The sequence below is a fragment of the Centruroides vittatus genome, unplaced genomic scaffold, assembly GCF_030686945.1.
Source record: "Centruroides vittatus isolate TY-2023 unplaced genomic scaffold, ASM3068694v2 scaffold_324, whole genome shotgun sequence".
NCBI classification, from domain to species: domain Eukaryota; kingdom Metazoa; phylum Arthropoda; class Arachnida; order Scorpiones; family Buthidae; genus Centruroides; species Centruroides vittatus.
Genome location: NW_027122701.1, coordinates 5948362 through 5970240, shown reverse-complemented (window position 1 = coordinate 5970240; position 21879 = coordinate 5948362). Strand labels below are relative to the sequence as shown.

Sequence of the window (21879 nt, the reverse complement as noted above, 5' to 3'; positions counted from 1 at the left end):
TAATACTTTTAATGTATTTTTTTTTTTTTTTTTTTTTAGGTTTTAAAAATTTAGGGTTTACATTTATCTTTAATATAGAAATTTATTGAATTATATTAAAATTATTAAAGATTTAAATAATTTTAATAAATATAATTATATAATTTTTTTTAACTGTTATAAATTAAAATGTATTGAATATACAGTGTAACTTCAATTTACAAGCATGCCTTGTTCCAGACAATCTTTCATAAATAGGGATGACATTACCATTATTTTCTATGGTCAAAATATGAATCCTCTCTCATACCAGCATAATCTAATCGCTCAACCTTATTTTTTAGTAATTTAATGTTGTTTATGATTGTTTCTCCAATAACATTAAAGTACTAAAATATCCATTTACCTATTACCAATGATTTTAAATGAGATGAAATAAAATAAATAAAAGTGTTGATTAGGTTATTCACTGATAGAAAAGGAACTAATAAGAAATGAGAGAAGCAGAAAATAAATTCTGAGAAATTCCTTTCTTTAATGATAAGAAAACAAAATTAAGACAATAAATAAGCAGAAAACAAATAAGGTAAAATAGAATAAAAATGTTTTTTTAATGAATTAAATTTTAATTGCTGATAGAAAGATCTGTAATGTACAGATTAAGTTCATTAAACTGCACATACACATTAGAACATGTAACAAGACCTCTAGCAAATGAACACCTAACATGAAATACTCTTGTAATTAAAATAAAATAGGTTAGATTTCATAACAGAGAAATATTTTAATTTGAAATCAAGAATCTAAATATGTTATGAATTATAAAATTAAAAATCTGTTATGTTAATCTATTGCAAATAATTGAACTTCACTTTTTTTTTAGTTTATTAATATTAGCTGATGAAAATGCATAATAATAGTTTGAAATTCTCATATGATTAACTTTCTTCTGAATGTTATATCTCTTAAAACTGATATCTCAGATTAAAATCATTTATTGAATTAATGAATAATTTGAATATTCAAGGTGTTTATTATCTAATAGGCCAATTTTGTTTTATATACATCATTTATTTAACTCTTAACGTTAAGTATGGAAAATAATATTGGCCAGATGTCTCTCTAAACGATGCACAAATATAGGTTCTTTCAATGACACTTATCATGAAATTACTGAATGACTGGAGGAAGATGTCAAGATAATAAACTCACACAAAAATTACTTTAACTTAATATTTAATAACAGTAACATTTTTGTCTAATTTGATATGCCTTCATCAGTTGTCAAATACAAACAGTTATCAAACAAGCAAATTTTTAGCTGAATAGAGCCTATACTATTTGTAATACAAATAGAACATATAAAATTTAACTTATAATAAAGTAAATATAAATAAAAGCAAAAACATTGAATTAAAATAAGATATTAAAACAATAAAAGCTTGACCAATTTATTTTTCATAAAGTGATTTCCATGCTGTTGATATAGTATCTGCATCACATTGTTGTTTTTATTAGCCATGTAAATTTCTAATACTTCCAAGTATTTAAGTCAATTAAGATCATGGGTGACAACTTCTTGGAATGATCATTATACATGACTCATAGCCAAAAGAAACAGTAAGGCATCTGTGTCATCTCTGTGTGCTAGACTCATATCATCCACAGGAAAGCAGGTATCTGTCTCAACTGTTACTAGAAAACTTCACAAGCCAGTTGACAGAGCCAGACTCTGTCTGTCAACTTGCAGAGTGTGTGTCTTTAACCTCCAAATATAGACAGGCTTGCCTGAAGTGGTTTCTGGAGCAAGTAGGCTGAACTCAATCACAGTGGGCTCATGTCTTGTTCACAGATGTGTCTAGATTCTCTGTGGAATCTGACAGCCGGCGTATATTGATCTGGAACCTGTTACAAACCACAGAACAAAACAGAAAGACATGCTTTTAATGGTGGTGGAAAGACTGGGCTGGGTTTTCATTAGGTAGACACACTGATCTCCAAGTGTTTGATGGAGGTACATTACCATTGCTTCAACAGATATCAGGATGAAATACTGTACCGCTATGACAAACCTTATGCTGGTGCATTCAGAGATGATTTCATTTTAATGGACAATAATGCTTGTCCACATCGAGCAAGACTAATTGACCAATACCTTTATGAATAAAGAATAGAATGAATGGATTAGCCTGCATATTCTCCAGATCTCAGTCCCACATCTCCCCACAGATGTTCTAGTCATCTGTGGGGAGATGTGTTTCAGTTGTCATATCCCCTCCACAAACCCTCAGTGACCTCCAAACCACACTTGTACTCTTGTGTGAATGGCAATCGCTGCCAACTTTTTGCACTTTCTTATTGAAGATATGAGTTGACACTGCCAACGTTGCATTAATGCTAGAGGAGGTCACATTCCATATTGACTTCAACATTTGTATTCAAGCCTCTTTTTTTGTATTCACATTTATTGTTACTTGCATTCATTTTTTATTTTTTCTGTTTACTCTATTTTTACCTCCCTCATTTTTACCTAAATGTAGGGTTATACATACATACCTAAAGTATGTATTATAACCCTAAGAAAGTTTTATAAATTTGTTTAAGTGGTTTTGAAAATGCTTTTGTGATTTGTGCTTAACTTTTGACAGGGCAGTGTATATAACAATATATTTTGACTGTTTTCTGAATTTCTGTGTTTATTTTGAAAACTGAATTTTGGTGTTTATTTTGTAAACAATCTATGATTGAGCATTTTACATTTAATTTAATGACTTTTTGACTAATATAGGGTATCAAAGTAGGAGATGCAGATTTTGATAGAAGACTTTTATGTATTAACAAAGAAATCATTGGACCAAGGCATCAAGCTATGAAAGAAGGCAAAATAGATAGAAGTAAAGAGCCTTTCAGTGTTCGTGCAAAAGAATTTTGGGATGTCAGTTATGCCAAATCAGTAAGTAATGTTTAAAATACTAATTCTCATAATAGTTTGTATATTAATTTCTTTATTAAATCAAATCTTGATTCAAGAAATATTCCAGGATATTTTTGGTATTTAAGTTATATTTTATAAATTAATATTTTATTATTTATAAATATTATTTATTATTATTATTATTTATTTTATACATTTCATACATAGAGACTATATTTCTTTGATTCTAAGATGCACCACAAATTTGAAATCAAAGTTTAAGACTGTTTTAGAGAGAAAAGCTTTAAATAATCAGTTTTATTAAGTAATAAATTAGAGAAATAATACAAATGCCATGGAACAGATAATGTCATCTTGAAGGCATTTTTAAATATTAAAAAGGAGTTTAAATTAAATACTTGTTAACAAATCTTATATGAAGAAGTCTGAACATTGAACAATATATCCTAAAAACTGCAATGATTGCTGATTGTTGTTTTGAACTGTGAATATAAGACACTATCAATCAGTGTTGCCACCTTTTCAAAATTGCTGACCTGGACATTTTAAAATTAGGATGTTATATTTAGAATTTAAAAAAATTAGGTTTTTTATTGAGTAGAAAATAAATCTTTTTTTTTTTTTTATTAGAAGGCAAACATGTACAGTACATGATATATTATTAAAGTAATACAATAATCACATGTGGCATATCCAAAAATAATTAATAACAGTCTGATGTTGATATTAATTGCAAAAATAATACATAAAAGTAAGAATAATAAATATTTTCTTACTTTTCACACATATACACATACCAACATTAATAATAATAAGTTACAAAAAATACATTGTATCTGATACAATATATAATATAAATATGAGGTATGTGAAATGTCATTTTACAACCAAGAACTGAAGAATGCAAATGCCAGTTTTAAGCTAGTTAGGGAATATTGTTGGAACAAATGTAATATTTGCCAGAGATATTTGCAGGTTAGAATTTTAAAAGTACATTTTCTGTCACTCTTATCCTCATCTTATCCCTAGGCTAAGTTTGTGTGGGGGGTGTGACGTTAGTCTTTAACCGTTAAAATAAAATACTTGCAAATATTTTTATAAATTTATTTTGTTTCTTCATAATTTCACAATTTCTATGAAAACTGGACAAATTAATAATTAATCCAGACCACAAATTTAAAAACTGGCTTGTCCAGGTGAAAATCAGTCTGGTGGCAACACTACTATCAATTGTAAAATGCATTTTTTCTTTGTACAAAAAAAAGGGTTAAAAATGTTATCTTAGAATCAAGGAAATACATTATTATAAGATATTAATACATATAAAAATTTAAAACTGAAATACAATATAGGGTGGTTCTAAAAATCATGTACATTGTTACACTTTAAGAGCTGAAGACATAAATGTTAATACTAATAGTAAATAATATTTCAGGGGCTAAGAGTGTGGCATTTTATTCTAAAATAATATGTATATTTTAGAAACTCTCTTTTAGCTTAACATTGATTCAATTTTAGTTTACATTAAATTATTTTCTCTGAGAGTAGATGAAATCTTGATTTATTGTTTTTATCAAGTGATTTGAAAAAAAAACTATACATATGGGAAAACAATAGATGTAGGGGCTTATATAAAACAGAAGAAAGGTCTCATTTACTTATATATATTTATTAAATCAAAAAAATGTACACTAGTGATGTTTTTTTTACTGTCAAGTCTAATCCGCATTACTTTTTTTTTACTTTCCTGGCTGTTATATATATATATAACAGAGGGAAAGTATGGTGATCAATAAAAAAATGACCCCTCAAGAGACCTTTAAATGTCAAGAAATCAAAAAAAAAATTAAGGGGTTTTTCTGTTAGCATGTGTGGAGGCACGATTTTGTTCATCCATCTTGAAACTTAATAATTCCTGTGCTTTTCGAAAATTTCTGAAATTTTGCAGGGAAGTTTGTATATAAGAGATTGATGCTATTAAATTTTGGTTGTTAAAGGCTGAGGGGATGTGGAAATAGCAGGGGTAGTGTCATATTTTGAGTAGGGTTGGACTTAATGACGATTTTACTCATTATTAACATTTACAGTTTTTTTTTATAAAACTCATCCCTACCCTTGAAGTTAAGCTTTTTGTCATTTTATAATAATTAAAAATGTAAAATGCTTTAATAAAATATCTTAACAGATGGTGTCCCATGCAGTTTTAAATGTTGCTGGGAAAGTTAAGCAACTCTTTACTGAATCTTTTTTAAAAAGTTATCGATATTTATTTCTTTATTAGCACTCGACATTTTTAAACTGAAAAGTAAACTGTCAATATTTTTAACATTTGCTTGGTCTCTTTCAGTGTTATCATGAGCATTGCAAAAGTGCACTCATGGGTTTGAAATGGATTTACTAGAGCACGAAGTGCTGTGGTTGTAAAACTTGGCGCTGGTTTGAGCTCTGCTTCAAGCTCTGCTTCATTGTCATCACTACCACTTCTTATTTTCCAGCTTGTTGTCTGGAAGATAAGATGAATGCAAAGTTGTACAAATAACTGTACAGAGTCTAAACTGCTACATACTACACCATATTCCAAAAACATCAACTGCTGTCACTACTACCAATGCATACTAACATATTTGTGATGGTGTTCTTTCTTAAAAATGATCAACTTGGAATTTACTTTCTTTAGGACTGAAATAGGTAACTAATAAATGCAGGTAAATGAAAATCATGGAACAATTGATGTGGGTTTAATTTCCATAGTTTAAGTAGAAGCTTTTTAGGAACTCTAGAAACTGGATGATTCTGGAAAGTGATATGTTCAGGAATGATAGATCAAATCAAGGTTTCACCATATCTTTAATTGTTGATCAAAACCTTGTATATCAAATAATGAGTCAAACCACATTTTTGTATTAATGAGCATTGTAAAGTCAATTTCTACATATTATCAAAACCTCATAAGTGATGTGTACCTTTTAGGTCCTCTTTCTAACATTGTCAAAAATTCATAGCCTTATACTCAAAATTTTGCTCTCTCAAAACTATGGTTTTTTAGCTCTCCCATAAAATTTTAGAAAGTACAAGGTTTTGATTGCCAACCAACAATATGTTTTACATACATACATATATACATACACAAAATAATTTAATTCAGTATAAGTTAAACAAGAGTTGCTATTAGATTCAAAGTTGTTTCTTGGCTCTTAAATTTGCTTCTAGTGCGTGTTTATAGTTTAAAGTCTTAAATTTAATATACTACTACATAAGGTAATAGTGATTTATTATTTAGCATAACATCATGAAGTCATAAAATTTATTTATTATTATATATAGATTTATAAATATGGATTAATAATCACAGTAAATTAAATGACTTTATATTTTTAGATATTAGGAGAAAAGTTTGCAAAAAGTGTAACTCATGATATTGACGGCTTGATATTTCAACCAGCTATCAATGTAAGTGTTTCTGTTAATATTTAATTAAATTTTATTTTATTATTCTAGATTCTAAATAATTGTGAATAACTCAATTTTATTTACAAATACAGTGGACTTGCCTTAAAATGAACACCGATAAAGTGAATTCTCATGTTAAAGAGAATTTTTCTGTTACCCTGGCAAAATGCCATTGTCGCATCATTAATTGTCAAGTGACAGAGTGAACAAAAATTTTAACAGAACTTGTTAAACTGAACTGTAAATTTCCTTCACAATCTCAAGAAATAATCCTATTTCCAATAATAGCTGCTTTTTACACTTTTTTGAATTAAACAATAAAAAGTGGCACAGTAATTTTTGAGGAGTAGAATAGATTTCCTCCTCCTAGTAAGTGAAGATAGGCTTGACCTCCAATTCTAGAGCAATTCAAATATCTGGTTTTAGTGGCCATTCTGCTATACTCAGAAAATAGGAATTAAAGTTTAAGGACACCCATCCCTGTAAATGGATGCATGCTAGTTTGAATATTGGGGAGTGCATACAGTGATGCCAGGTTTGGCTATTTTGCACTAAATTTGGCTCCTTTTTTACTCTTTTGGCACCAAAAAATATTTTCTACTTTTTCAAACAACCTTCAATAGAAAAAATCATGGATTTCTTTTAGCTCTGATATACTGCTCTACACCTAAATAGCAAATACAGTCTCCTCATTTTGTTTTATTTGAAAATGATTTAGATCATTAATTTATTTCTGTAAATAAATTTAATTCAGTTTAACTTTATTTATTAAATTAATTTAAAATATTATAATTTAGAGATTTAACCCTCCTATTAAGTCTTAACTCTCTAAATTATACAACTTTGAACTTCACAATGAAAATAATTAATATAAATTTTTGATAAAGTGAATTAACTACTGTTCCTCTTGCGATTTGTATTAATTCAAGTTGATTGTATTTTAATTACAGATACTTAATCTGTCAGTAAATTTTAAATAGATAATAAGTTTTAAACGTATAATAAGAAATGTTATATAAAATATTTTGAAAAATTGAATTAAACTCTATAGAATTTTTAATAACAAAGAATTAAGAACAAATATTAGTTAAAGGTATCAGTTACTTAACAAACTATTAAAATGATCACATACTGTTAATGTATTCTTATAATGAATTCAATGAGATATTAAAAATATTTCTTTAAACAATCAATTCTTTTAAATTATAAATAATATGCTCACTTTAATTTTTAATGTAATTAAGTGTTTTTAAAATGATATGTACAATATTGGAATTTTATTATATAATATATGGCAATGATGGCCAAAGCCAGGACTAGTTCAATGGGTTAGGTGATGAGGTGACTGCCTCAAGCAGCACATCAAGAGGGGTGGCAAAAAGAGTGGTCAAACATGTTCAAAAAGAGAAAATAAATAAACTAAAATTATAAACCAAATACAATAAATGCACATTAAAAGTATTTATAAATAGTTTATACAACAGTGTCAGTGGCAGAAGTGCTCTCTATTGCAACAATTCTGGAAGTAGATGCAGCAAAATTAGGTTTTGTCTCAAGCATAAGTTACCGTTGAAATGGCACTGGCCAAGGCTCATTTCTCAACCTACATGTAGCTCTCAAATGTTAATTATGCAGCTTGTATAACTTATCTGATTATTCAGAGTTTTGAATGAAGAACTAACATTATTATATCTTATGTCTTTGGATACTGCACTTGTATGAAATAACCAAACTACAAAAAGACCTGAAAATGCAGTAATACTTTTTAATTTTCTAACGTTTTCAGTTTTTTTTATCACCTTTCTTCAGGATAAAAATACTGATTGAATGACAGTTTTCATTTGAAACAAATGGAACATAAACATTTCCAAAGCACATATTTAAATATTAATATTCTAGAACAAAATTAATTACAAGCTGGCAGTCTTTAGAACTCTTATTACAAGAGCCCACACATATTGTCAAACTAGCCAAGAGAGAATGCAGGAACTGGAGTATGTCAAAACACTTACCTACCAATTTGGTTTCAAACCAAGCATCATAACCTATATGATCAAGAGATACAAGCCAGAAACAGGGGTCATACAGAAATAAAACACACAGGTTTGTATACAATTGTTGACTATATGTCACCCCTCCATCACATATACAAGGAAATAGGAACAGCTGTAGGGCATAAAATTCAGAAGAAACCTACCATCTACAGATACTACAAAATGATAACAAGCCTATCAACCTACTACACATTCCAGAGGTAAATAAAGATACCAGTTAAGGATAGTATCATTTTGGTATTTATTCTACATTTTTCTGTTAACTATTTAATCCATTTGTGTGTGTCTATATTTTAGCTGTTTTGTATTTTTTTTTCATTTACATACTATTTAAAAGTCATACATTCTCTCATTTTTAATTCTTTTTTCTAGAATATTAATATTTAAATATGTGCTTCAGAAATACCTTTATGTTGTGTTCATTTCAAACAAAAACCATGATTTGATCAACATTTTTATCCTGAAGAACACTAAAAACAACCAAAAATGTTAGAAGATTAAAAAGTATCACTCCATTTTAAGGTGTTTTTCATGGCATGGTTATTAATATATCCTTTAAAAAATTATAAGAATATTATGTTAGAAGAAAGAAATTGCATTACATCAATGTCCATATAGTATATTCATGATATTGTTAACATCAGTGTTATGTTGCATTACTACATTGTTGGTTCTTACAGGATTAACTCTTGAAGCATGTCTAGTTGACCATCCCTGATATACATGGGCTACCTAAAAGTTTCTAGAAAATTTTTATTGCACAAACCTGATTATTGGGGATTTGCATCACCAAAGTAGTGCTAGCTTACATTATTCACATACAGTTTGCAAAATGGTGTCACACTGAATCTATTGGATCCATTATTATGGCATTTTTTATGGATGGCTGACATGTGACTTTGCTGGTTTCTTCTTTATGTAATGGCAAGTTTGAAAAATCATATCTGCATTAGATTGTATTTTGTATGTATTAAGTGGCAGTTCAGACACAGGCAATGTTCAGTTTTAAATGGTTTGGTTATAGGGAAAATTCAAAACTGTGAGTGGTTCATAGATTCAAAGTTTGTCTATTTCAAGAGGTAAATTGTCAGTTGAAAATGGTTCAACATTCTTTAACAATTGTCATTTGGCTTGTTGAAAGGTTTGTCATCCTTCAAAAAGCTGAATGAACAAAAATATGAATAAAATTTACAAAGCTGTCTTTGAAGATCACTGATGTACTATTAACATTTTGAAAATCACTGGTGTTTTTTGGAGTTTATGCAAATAAATTTTGATTAATGATCTTAACAAGAAATGTATTAGCTGTGAAGAGCTTGTGTGCTGTTTTCTCTGAGTAAACAATGTGTGCCATGATCATTAAGAACAACTCATAAATGATTCATGCTTTCTTGTAAAGATTGTTACTAGTGATGAGAGTATAGTTTATAAGTATGATCCATAATTCAAACAGCAACCAAGCCAGTGGAAGTTCCCTTTTTTCACCAATTCACCAAGACTGAAAAAAGCTTGATGAGTGTATTTGAATAAAGGTGCATTGATTTGTTTTTTGACATGGAGTAGTGGCATTTTTACAGGTTTGATTTAATAAAAAATTAGAAAAATTTTTTCAAATATATCCAACAGCCATGACTTTATACAGGGAAGGTTGAGAAGAGTAATAGCAGAAAGTTTTTATATAGAATTCTCAGTTAGCAACATGGAAACTAGAATTCAAGAACATTACAAAGTTGTATGTAAAGGAAGTAATGTTAACAGTGAGTTTGGCTCTCTAAAGAAGCTTGCAATAATGATTTAACAAACGTGAACAATGGAACAGATGTACAAGGGGTGATCAATAAATAAGGTAACAAATGGATTTCTGAACATATCTTTGTTAGTAGAAATGTGAAACTGCAGCCAGAGATACATAGATAAAAACACTGTTTTCACATAATTACTAAATTTGTCCAAGCACTTGTTCCACCAGATAATCAATGCATTTATGCTGTCAGAAAAGAATTTTGTATCAAGAACATCCAGCCAAGTGATGACAGCCTGTTGCACACACTCCACAGTCAGAAATTGTTGTCCACAGAGATGTTTTTTCATTGGCCCAAAGAAATGGAAGTTGCTGAGTGCCAGGTCTGGCTATAGGGTGTGTGTTCCAAAATCTCCCAGTGCATATCATTGATGTGGGGACAGGTGTACTGGGAAGTGTGCAGTCTTGCACCCTGCCCAGTACACAAAAGAGAATGACACCCTCTTTAGTGTACTTGGCTGTAGTTTTAAATTTCTAACAAAGATATGTTCAGAGATCTACTTGTTACCTTATTGCTTCTCCTTTGTATATTCATACAGTGAGTTTAGATTATATTATAAGCAATGAAGAAGTGCAGATGAAATGTCAGAGGATTGGAAGATCATAATAAATAAGAAAAGAATCAATAAACAAAAAAGAATAGTGAATTTGGAACAGTTTTGAAGAGATTTAGAACAGTGGTTTTGAAAATTCATAAAGGATTTTAAGTGATTTCTATAAGAGTAATCAAATTTAAAAAAAAAAATTAATTTTAGAATGTTAAGTTTTTAAATTATACATTATAAAATTGTAAATTAGGTAAAGGGATGTTATACAGTTAAAATTTAAAGAGTAATATTTGTAAAAAAAGGGGCTTGTTTAATTTCAAACTTAAGGTAACTTATTGCAGATGAGATATTACTTCTCAAACATTTCAACAGTCAGCTCTTTGAAAGACTATTTTTTTGTGTGAAAATTAATATAAAATATGAAGTTGTTTTTTTGTATTGAAATACAGGAAAATAACAGTTCCATGATTTATATGTTTGAAAACTCTACAGATAATTTTATTTGGAAAAATAAAAAATCAATTGATATTTATTCCTTTTCAAACTACACTTTTATAAAATACTCACTCAAAAACAGTTAGGCATTTTGTTCTTATTGGAATGTTTTTCCTGAAGATGATTGTTTAAAATGATTGAAAACATTAGAATAAAGTTACATAACAGTTTTTGAGTGAGTATTTTTGAAAAATTCAATGTAATGCTAATGAATTACATTATAAATGATTCTAGTTTATAGAATTTGAACTTTGAATCAATATGAGTGTATGTGAGTACACCTATCCCTCGATTTACACAGAAGATAGGTTCCTGAGAAAAATGTGTAAATCGAATTTGTATCTTTTTGAATGTAAAACCGTGTAAATCGAAAAGTATGCAAAAAACGCATAATTTCGTTGTTTATTAATTATGAATTTTTTTCAATTTTTTAAAGGTACATAAATCAAACAAAAATATTGAAAGGCAAAAAAATATATTCTTTTATTAATTAAATACAAAGTACAAAGGAACAAAAAATAAAATCTGAAAGATTCATAAAAATGTAATGTAATTGTGTAATGTAATGTAATGTAAAAAATGTAATTAAAAATAATGTAATCGTTTGTTACTTATGAATATGAAAAATTAAAATTTTCTGGTTTAAAACTATGTGCAATGAATGCAACTTCGTGCGTATGGGGGAGTACCCCATATCGGTTTATCGGTTACTATTTGACGGATTGAAATAAAACTGTCACCTAGTATCCTAAATATCAACGATAACATATAATTAAGGTGGATTGGAATATAGATGTAGATTAGAGTTAAAAATTGTTCCTTTTGATCGTAGCCAGTTTATTATCTACATTTATTTTTTAAACCGTGTAAAAGCGAAAACGTGTAAAAGAAATACCATGTAAAACGAGGGATAGGTGTATGTATTTTTGTATTTGTCCTATGTAATATCAACAAACTTCAAAAACTTTTCTGGAAAAATTTTCATTAGCTGTACTAATTAATCTGACTAGTTTTGATATTTATATTATCATTCAACACAGTACAGCTCATTATACATCTGTAGTTCAAACTTCTAATCTTTAAAAATAATTTATTGAGAAACTGATTTTTTTAAATATACAGTAAACTCTCGATTATCTGGGCTAATGATGGGGAGAGGTGGCACGGATGATCCGAACTATAATTATTTATTTCTAAAATACAACATATTATACATTTCTAAGGCAGACAATTATTTTAATATGTTTAATGCTCATTACTAAGAAAATCTGTAATTTTGGTTTGTTTGCAGGAATCTTTTAATGATTTTTTAATATCAGTTTGAATTTTTCTAAGAGTTATTATGTCATTATACTCTAATTCCCATTGGTCGATGTGTTCCAACAAAATGTCAACAGAATTCAGGGCCGTGTTGTAACTAATGTGATTGATAATTTCTTCTTCTCCACTTTCGGCTTCATTCTCTTGCTCTTCTGGTTGAATGAGATTGGAAATAATATTCGCGTCACTTGTTATTTGAAAACCTCCATCATATGAATCTTGTTCTAACCACTCCTCAATATTTTCTCTATCAACATTTTCAAAGCCACGTAAATTTGCACTTAGCTCACTTATTTCAGATACTGTTTCACTTGTCTCGGGCTTGATAGAATCCAAAAAATCACCTTCTACATTTGGTAGAATTTTCCTCCACGATTGAATGAGTGTTATTGGCTTTATTTTGTTCCAAGATTGAGTTACACTATGTATCGCATCCAGTATTGTCATTTATTTCCAAAATTTAATCAAATCATTACCTTCATTACATTTTTTTTAAAATTAAATTTATGCATGGATAATCCACAAACCGGATAATCCTCACATGGATAATTGGGAGTTTACTGTAATTGCAAAATAATGATAGCCTACATCAGTATGCATACAATTATGATGGTTAAGAGAATCATTAGTAAGTTTGTTGGTGTCAACATTACCAAAAAACTGACTAACTGTTAAATATAAAATTATTATATTTAATAAGGAATAAGATATTTGTTAAATTATTTTCTATTAAATTAATTAAGTTAATTCACTGAAATTAAAAAATTAATTATAACACCAATAGAATTTTAAAAAACATTTTTTTACAGCCATATACAGCTGGTAGATGTTCTGAAGTTCTCAAATGGAAGCCTCCTAGTTTAAACTCTGTTGATTTTAAATTAATTATAAAAAATGAACGCAGAGAAGGGTAATTAATTTTATAATTTAATAAATTGAACTTTTTAAATTAAATATTTGTTTTATAATCTAATTTGTCTTTTTAATAGATGTCTTCCTGGACCTAGAGGTTATTTATATGTTGGAGGACATGACCAACCCTTTGCTGAAATGAAGGTAATTGAAATAATTTTTTCATTTAACATATTACATCTAATATGTTTTTATTTTAAAATACTTAAAATTTTAATACTTTTTAAATTTGTTTTCATCTGGAACTGGAAATTCAGTCATATTTTGTATTTACCTGTGATTAATCTGAAAAAAATTATTACTGCTTTTCATAGTCTGTTAAGAAATTATTAAAACTGCCACTTTTTATATTCATACAAAATATATATTTATTAATAGACTTTCCAACTTACTGTAATTTTATGTGGATTATCCATGGATTATCTGTGTTTAAATGAAGATGCATTTAATCTACCAGTTTTAACTTGCAATTATGAACTCATCAAACAGCTTTTTCTCTGTCTTCAACAGCACTTTTAAAGATATGAAAAATTCTTTGAACACTGCTGACATATTTTTTGGTTATCATAATTTTTTTCAAACCACTGAAAACAAATATACATACACCATGAAGTCATGCATCAACCAGATTTTTGTAATGATAAAGCACAGATTCAAGATATTTTAATAAAATTGTATTTTTATTTAAAACATTTTCTTCCAACATCAATGCATTTCTTGCAATGATCATACAATTAATCAAACATTTTCAAAAATTCATCACAAGGGAAGTTGCACAAAATGTTCATAATGTTATTCTCAATGCTCTTGAAGACCTTAAGCACATTGTGCTACACCGTAAGGAACAATTTCAACTGTGAGAACAAAACAAAGTCAACCAGAGTTAAATCAAGTAGAGTGGATGATCAAGTATTGATCTTTCTTCTTTTATCTTGGACACTATCAGCCATTTCAAAAGCTTCTGTGCCACTTGAAGACTTGAATTTGGCTAAGGGCATTAGTCCTGTACAATTGCTAGAGGCATTCATGGCCATGCAGGATCTTTTCTCCATCATTGCAAATTTGATAAAATAATACTTCAGTTCTTGCAAGTAAATTTTTTATTTCAAAAAACATTTTGACAAAATGCACTTAGCATGTCTTGCAAAACATATTACAATTCATATACCATTAATGATATTAATGTGAAATAATGACATTTATTATTTCCTCTATCAAATGAATTCATCCATGTGTGTGTGCTGCCTTTGTTGAACTACCAGAATATTAATTTAGTTGAAGCATGACTGCATAGTGTACGTCTCATCTTCAGTTTTCGCCTGTTCATTTTCTTTATGTTAACCTATGCTTTAATTGATATTATTTGACATTTCCACTTAAACTTGTATCTAAAAAGCTGATAATTTTTTAATGATTCTCTCTCTATATATATAATACATCTTGGAGAATTACCTCATATTTAGAAATTTTTTCAGATGCAAACTGTCTCCTATCTTTTCTATTTGTTCTATTGTGAATAGAAGCTGAGCAGTTAAGTCTCGGACCTATGTTAATGGATGTCATGGCCATTTTTTTCAAGTTTAATTTAGCATTAATATTATTATTATTATTATTATTATTGTGATGGAATAATTTTTTGTTCAGCATAAATACTGGTGCCTAGTGCTAAGCAGGATCAAAGTCAAGTCATAACTACAGAAAAAAAAGATGTTTTGTTTATATGCTGCTTGTCTATGTATCTATGTTTAAGAATTTCCCAAATATTTAATTTGATAAGTGAATTGTGCAAAACATGAAATTTTAGATTAAATTGTCATTACATCACACATTATGACATCTGTTTAGTATGGCAGTCTTCTGTAACATGATATATGTACTGTTCTGAAACCCTATTGTTTGTACAGTAGACTTTTGTATAGTGTTTGTGGTATGATTCCTGTGCGAGAAAGGACTGTGGTTACAATAAGTATCTCGTCCATTTTCCACCAATGCTTTATTTCATTGGTGACTTCTGAGTAATTTCTAATTTTTTCAGTGTGTGTATTTTGTATGCTGTGATGTTTGGGTGTGTGAGATTCTTGACTGAACTTGTGCAACAACAAAGTTTTAATTTCTCAGTTTCAGATACTATTCTTTATAAACAATAGACTATAAACAAGACAGTTCTCAAAGAATTAGTAAACTTTTTTGTTTTTTAAACAATTATAAGAGGAGAAAGGATGTAAAACAAACTTTATCATCATCAAAACTTAAATATTTGAACTTTTACTTAACCTTTAATATCTGCCCCAAATACTGATATTTGTTTGGCTAAAAGTCAAATGAAACTGAAGAACAGACATCCAGAAATGAGAGTTTTTTTATCTTAAATTTTGACATCAACTATGCTAGTTCTTTTTCCACTGAATTTTCAAAACAAAATACACTTGGAATAATTCTTTTTATAGAAAAAGCCTTGAAAAACTCAACATCAGTGTATGTTTGTATTGTAGGTTTAAAATATCTGTGACAAGGAAGAGTCAACCTTTCTATCAACAACTTACAATGGTATATGTTGCTTGTGTTTTCCATTGGAGTTGTTATAGATCTGTGTTTGTCCAATGTCTAATTCCCAATGAATATGCCTGCTGGGATGATATACTTATTGGTAGCTTTAAATGTGTGCTTTGCATTGACCTGTGTTACATTGAGTTTAATCTTTGGTTGTATTCTTTTGTTAGTCTTTGTTTTGTGAGTTTGATATGTTGTAATCCTAAATATTTATAGAATTTGCTCTCATCCATGGATTCAGTGACATCTTCATTTTTGAGTGCAAAATCATCATTCTTCTCAGTTCTTTTTTCTATGTGAAATTTTCTACATTTATCTAGGACAAACTCCATTTGAATGTCAGTGGAGTAAGTGTCTGTAATGTTTAATAGATGATTTAGCTATGCTTGTGTTGATACATAGTTTTATGTCATTCATGTACTGTACATGAGATGAGATAATGTGTATTGTGTTATTCTGTTGTGTTTGATGTTTTTATCTGTATTTAGTGTTGTTTAACATATTGGATATTGGGTTTAAGGTCAGAAAAAACCAAAGCAAGCTTAATGAGTCTCTTTGAAAAATGATTTGCATTGTGTGTGTTTGGTTTGTTTTAATGTATACAACATGAAATCTGAGAGCAGTGTTGTTTCCAGTGTTTTATTGTGTTTTCTAAAAATTAATGAGTGTAGGATGTACAGTCAAAATCATTTCAAAGTTGACGACTGAAAAAATTGTTTTTTTTTTTTAACATTTTAAGGAAAAAAATGCATTTCTGATCTGTTAACTACTCTGTATATTGTAATAGCCTTGTTAATCGGCATAAAACAATAGATAACTGATTAGTTTGTTTCACCAATAAAGAATTGAAAAGTGACAAGTAAAATATTGTTATATCGATTGAAAATTGACAACAAAAAAAAACATTATAAATACAGAAAGAAATTAATTTCAAATTGATTATAACACAAAATTTAATTCCAGAGTTATCAATTAAATAGTTTTTTAATATCAATAAGGAAGTATGTTGAAGTAGAGAGAATTGAGTCTTGAAGAAAGAGTGCAGATTGTACATGAGCAGAAAAAAGGGCTATTCTTCTATTATTGCAAAAAAGCGTCAAATATCACGAGAAAGAGTCAGAAAAATAGTGGACAAATATTGAAATAACAATACAGTGAGAAATTTATCACAGGGACACTGCCCTAAGGCCACAACATCAAGTGAAAATGCCATGATTTTTCGTGAGACCACCAAAAACTCTTTTATAACAGCTAAAGAAATAAAAGAAGAGCTTATGCTTGAAGCCAGTGTTTCAACTATTAAGAGAAGAGTGGATAAATAAAAGTTTTCATGGAAGAGTGGCTCATAGAAAACCAATGATTTCAGCAGTGAATCAGAAGAAAAGATTAGCTTTTGCCAAAAAATTTGTGGACAGACTCCTAGAGTTTTGGAAGCATGTTATTTGGATTGATGAGTTAAAACAAGAGTTGCAGGATGCTAAAAGATGGAAATTTGTTCGGAGAAAGAAAAATCAAGTATTTGATAAAAATAAAACTGTGGGAACAATAAAACACTTGCCTTACACAATGGTTTGGTGGTGTTTTTCAGGGCAATCCCCTGGGCAATTTCGAAATGGGCAATATTATTCAAATTCATGATCACATGAAAGCAGTAGATTACAAATAGATACTTGAAGACAATTTAATGGCATCAGCAAGGAAAATGGAAATTGGAAATAAATTTGTCTTTCAACAAGACAATGATCTCAAACATACAGCATTGCTTCTCAGAAAATATTTCAATGAAAATGATATCAAAGTTCTTGAATGACCACTGCAGTCACCAGACTTAAATTTAATAGAACATCTGTGGGACAAATTAGACTGCTGTATTCCTCTTAGCCATAGAAAATCTTTATCATTGTGTAAAGAAGAATTATTTAAGGTTTGGTCAGAAATTGGGCAGGATGATATTCATAAATTAATTAACAGTATGCAAAGTCAACTTCTTCATATAATTCAGGCCAAAGGTGGTCCAACAAAGTTCTGATTTGACTCTTTCTGAACATTTTATTTATGTCAACTTTGAAATGGTTTTGCCATACAACACAAATTTATAATTTGTAAAACATACATAATATTTTCTTCAAAAGTTTTTGATGAATTTAATGAAAAATTAAGTCTTAAAAGTAAAATTAAGGTTAATTTAATTTTTACATATTGATAAGATGATGATAAACTCAAAAGTTCAAAAAACAGGCTATGTCAACTTTGAAATGATCTTGACTGTATTTTGTATAGGTGTAGCACATGCAATAACCATGCATATGGAATGATGTTGAATGCCTTCATGTAATCTATATGTGCTATGTGTTGTAAGTTTCTGTGTTGTTTGTGTATTTGTTGTAAAATGACTGAATCTATGACTAACATTTTTGGATTCTGTGTGGTTTCTGCAATAGCTCTGAGAATGTTGTATTTCTCTTTTCTTCTATGTAATGGTATATATTTTGTTTGTGATGCATAAAATGAGTATTTTGTAGGAAGGCATGTGATTGGTCTGTGTTGTTTAGAGTCTGGTTTTTTGGGATCTCATGTATGTGATGCTTTGTGTAAGAAATTTTGGCATGTCTCGATTTTGTGATTTTTTTCGAACGATTCGTAATGATTTTTCGAAACACATCTTGATGCGTTTTTTGAATTTTTGGATAGAACCTTATGATGACCATTGAAGACAGTAGAAAACATTTGTTTCGAAGTGAATTTTTGCTGGTTTTTCGATAATTACATCTTTATTTTATTGAATTCTTACACCAGTAGTATTGTGGTGATTGTATGGTTTATTATAGTATATACTTTTGCCATAGGTACTGTATACCATGCCACATTTCAGTTCTAGCCTATAGTATGTTTGGGAGTTGACATGTGGCAAGTATAGGTCTAAACAAGAATTTTGAGCTGAAAATCCTGGGGTTGAATTCTACATTGGCATATATGCAACATTTGTAAATTTTTATATAAAGTCACATATGGAATTTTTATTTTCCATTAAAGTTACTATCATATATATATCTGTGTAGTAACTTGAATCTGAAGAGGATTTGAATTAACTTAGACTTCACAATTCATTATAAATAGCAGAAGTTTGGGCATTGCTCTCCATCTCTTGCATCTGCTGGCCAATCTCATTGTAGGTCAGATCCATCTATTAATGGGCATAATTTTGGCTACCTTCACATGCTGGTACCTCACATTAAGCTATCTATTATATCATAATGATTTTCGGGAACTGTTGGATTAATAAGGCTAATTTAATGAACTCTCAGTAATTTGAATAATTATGCAAGTTATAAAAGATTTGTATAAATAATTAATCAAATTACTGAGCTACAGTTATTGAAATTACTAAATTAGCTTTTGATATTTTTATCATGTAGAAGTTTTTACTTCGGTTTCTCTAGCTGTTCATCTTTTGTGAAGTTTGACTTGGCACATATTCATTATTAGTATTCTATAATGTTCTCAATTATTATTCCATTTTTGTTATATCTGTCTAGTTTGACTTTTTTTAAGTCATCAATGTTTTTTTGTCAATCATCCTTTGCAGCTAATCATTAGTATAAATAATCTGTCATTTTTCCCTCATCATCTCTAAGTTACAAAGTCAAAGTTGATAATTTTTTTGCTTCTTGCTAACTTATATCAGAATGCCTTGCAGAACTTATATCAGCTAAATATTTTAAAATATCTTAATTTGAACATTACACATTTTTTTATGAAGAAAATTTGAAAGAAAAGAGCGTTTTATATACAGTATTACAAATACAGTTAAAAGGAAAAAATATGTGAAATTTTTTCCAAATATATTATTGTTTGTTATATAAGAAACAAACAATTATATATATTATTGACATAAGAACTTTCTTAGCTGAACTCTTTCTTCTGATAACAAAGAATGATAAAAATAAAACTTTCATAGAAAGATTTTCATAAATATATTCATGAAACTATGTAGAATATTTTTTAAAATTCATTTAAGAGCAAATATGTTATGTACTTTTATGTGCCTTTGTTTTGCTAGTCCTGCTATATAACATAATTTACTTAATTGAAAAACTATATATTCATGTAATGAATTTATTTATATCTGTTTATAGCAAAATGTATCATAAAAATAAAAAATTATATATTTAAAATATGAAATACTTGCTTTTTAGGTAACAAAAACATTAAGACTATATGATAAGAAAATAATAGAATGTAAATTTGAAGATAACCAATGGAAATTTTTAAGAGAAAGAACTGATAAATCTTTTCCAAATAGTTTTACAACTGCTATTGGTGAGTATCATTTTACTTTTGAAAAATTGTTGGAAAAAATTATTTTTCGTGCAAAAGTATTCATCTAAAATTTAAAATATTTACACATGTTTATAAATGTGTATTTGGTATATAGCATAGTCCTATGCTTTATAAACTGTAAATTTATGAACTTAATAACTTTTGAATATTATAAATTAACAAATTTAAGTCAGATAATTTTTACTGAGTTATATTTATGAAAAATGATTTGTGTCGATAAAAATTAAAGATGTAGTATAAATTGTCACTTTTTGTTTAATTTGCATTTCTATAGGCAGTCCTTAACTTTTAGAAACTTGCTCATTTGTACATAATAATTTGATACACTTAAATCACTTTGTGTGTGCCAAATTTGTACTTTTGTACACTTTCAGTTAACAAACAATTAATTTTGAACTCTCATGTGATAGCACTTTATCTATTTTGGTTTTAGTAACAGCAAGATCATTTGTAAAATTAATTTTTATTTTCTGTTTACTGAATGGTTTAATGTTTTAAATAATAATTTCTTTGCTTTTAGACAACTTGTTTAAATGCATAGCAGACTAAAACAAACCACAAAAAGAAATCTGAAATAAATCTTGGACTCCCAGTGATTTTTAACATTAACCTATTATTACTTCTTATGGAGTTGTACAATCTACTTAAATTTTTTATACATGGTAACACATTCATTGTTAAAAGTAAAACTTTCCTAGAATGAAAGTTCCTCTCTGTCATCTATCTTCTCAAGCAGATTTCTTGAGTAAGCAGGGCCCGAAATGTTTGAAATGTACTGTAGGTTCATAGGAAATGCACCTCCACACTCAATTTGATTCAGTATATATACCGTATTTTACGGACTATAAGACGCACCTTAATTTTTAAGCAATTTTTAAAAAAAAATACCTATAAGACGATACGGAGTATAAGACGCACCTGAATTTTGGAGGCAATTTTTCGAAGAAAAAAGTGCGTCTTATAGTCCGTAAAATACGGTAATTTATTTACTGTAAACATACATATTTATCATGACATCACACTGTACTGAGTGATACACTAACAATTAAGAATAGACTGGAATAATTGGGGATCAAATGTCTCCTCAATAATTTTGGGACTGTGGATAGGCTCTGTCTGCACTTTTTATCCAATCTCAGAACTCACCTGTACCTGAGTGCCCTTTCTAGAGGACTGTGACCTCTCTCCTTATTTTCAGCAGGCTTGGAGAGTAACTGAGGTCCAAGTGCTATCAGCTCCAAGCCTTACTCTACATACCTGTTTTCTTTGATCCTCTCCCCAATTTAAATGTTTTTTGGGAGCAAACTTCTGACTAATCAGAAAGATGGTTGTGCATGAAGCTTTCCTTTACATCCACATTGACCTGAATGTGGGTGGTCATCCTCCTATGTGTTTAGTTGTTTAATTGTAGCTGTTTTCATGCCACTGTAAATGATTTTATGACCAGACTGCATCTGGTCAAATTTAACAAACCACAAGATTATTTTTTCTCTT

At 28.8% G+C, this 21879-nt stretch overlaps 1 protein-coding gene across 1 annotated transcript in view; it reads left to right on the top strand.

Moving 5' to 3' along the window:
* The window catches only part of mRNA-cap (mRNA-capping-enzyme), a 141562-nt gene that overhangs the window by 71860 nt on the left and 47823 nt on the right, over positions 1-21879 (top strand). Inside the window, exons 15-19 of the mRNA XM_067286109.1 lie at positions 2768-2932; positions 6293-6364; positions 13392-13492; positions 13572-13638; positions 20241-20364. Coding sequence (XP_067142210.1) covers positions 2768-2932; positions 6293-6364; positions 13392-13492; positions 13572-13638; positions 20241-20364 — 529 coding nt within the window. The remainder of the gene's footprint in view (positions 1-2767; positions 2933-6292; positions 6365-13391; positions 13493-13571; positions 13639-20240; positions 20365-21879) is intronic.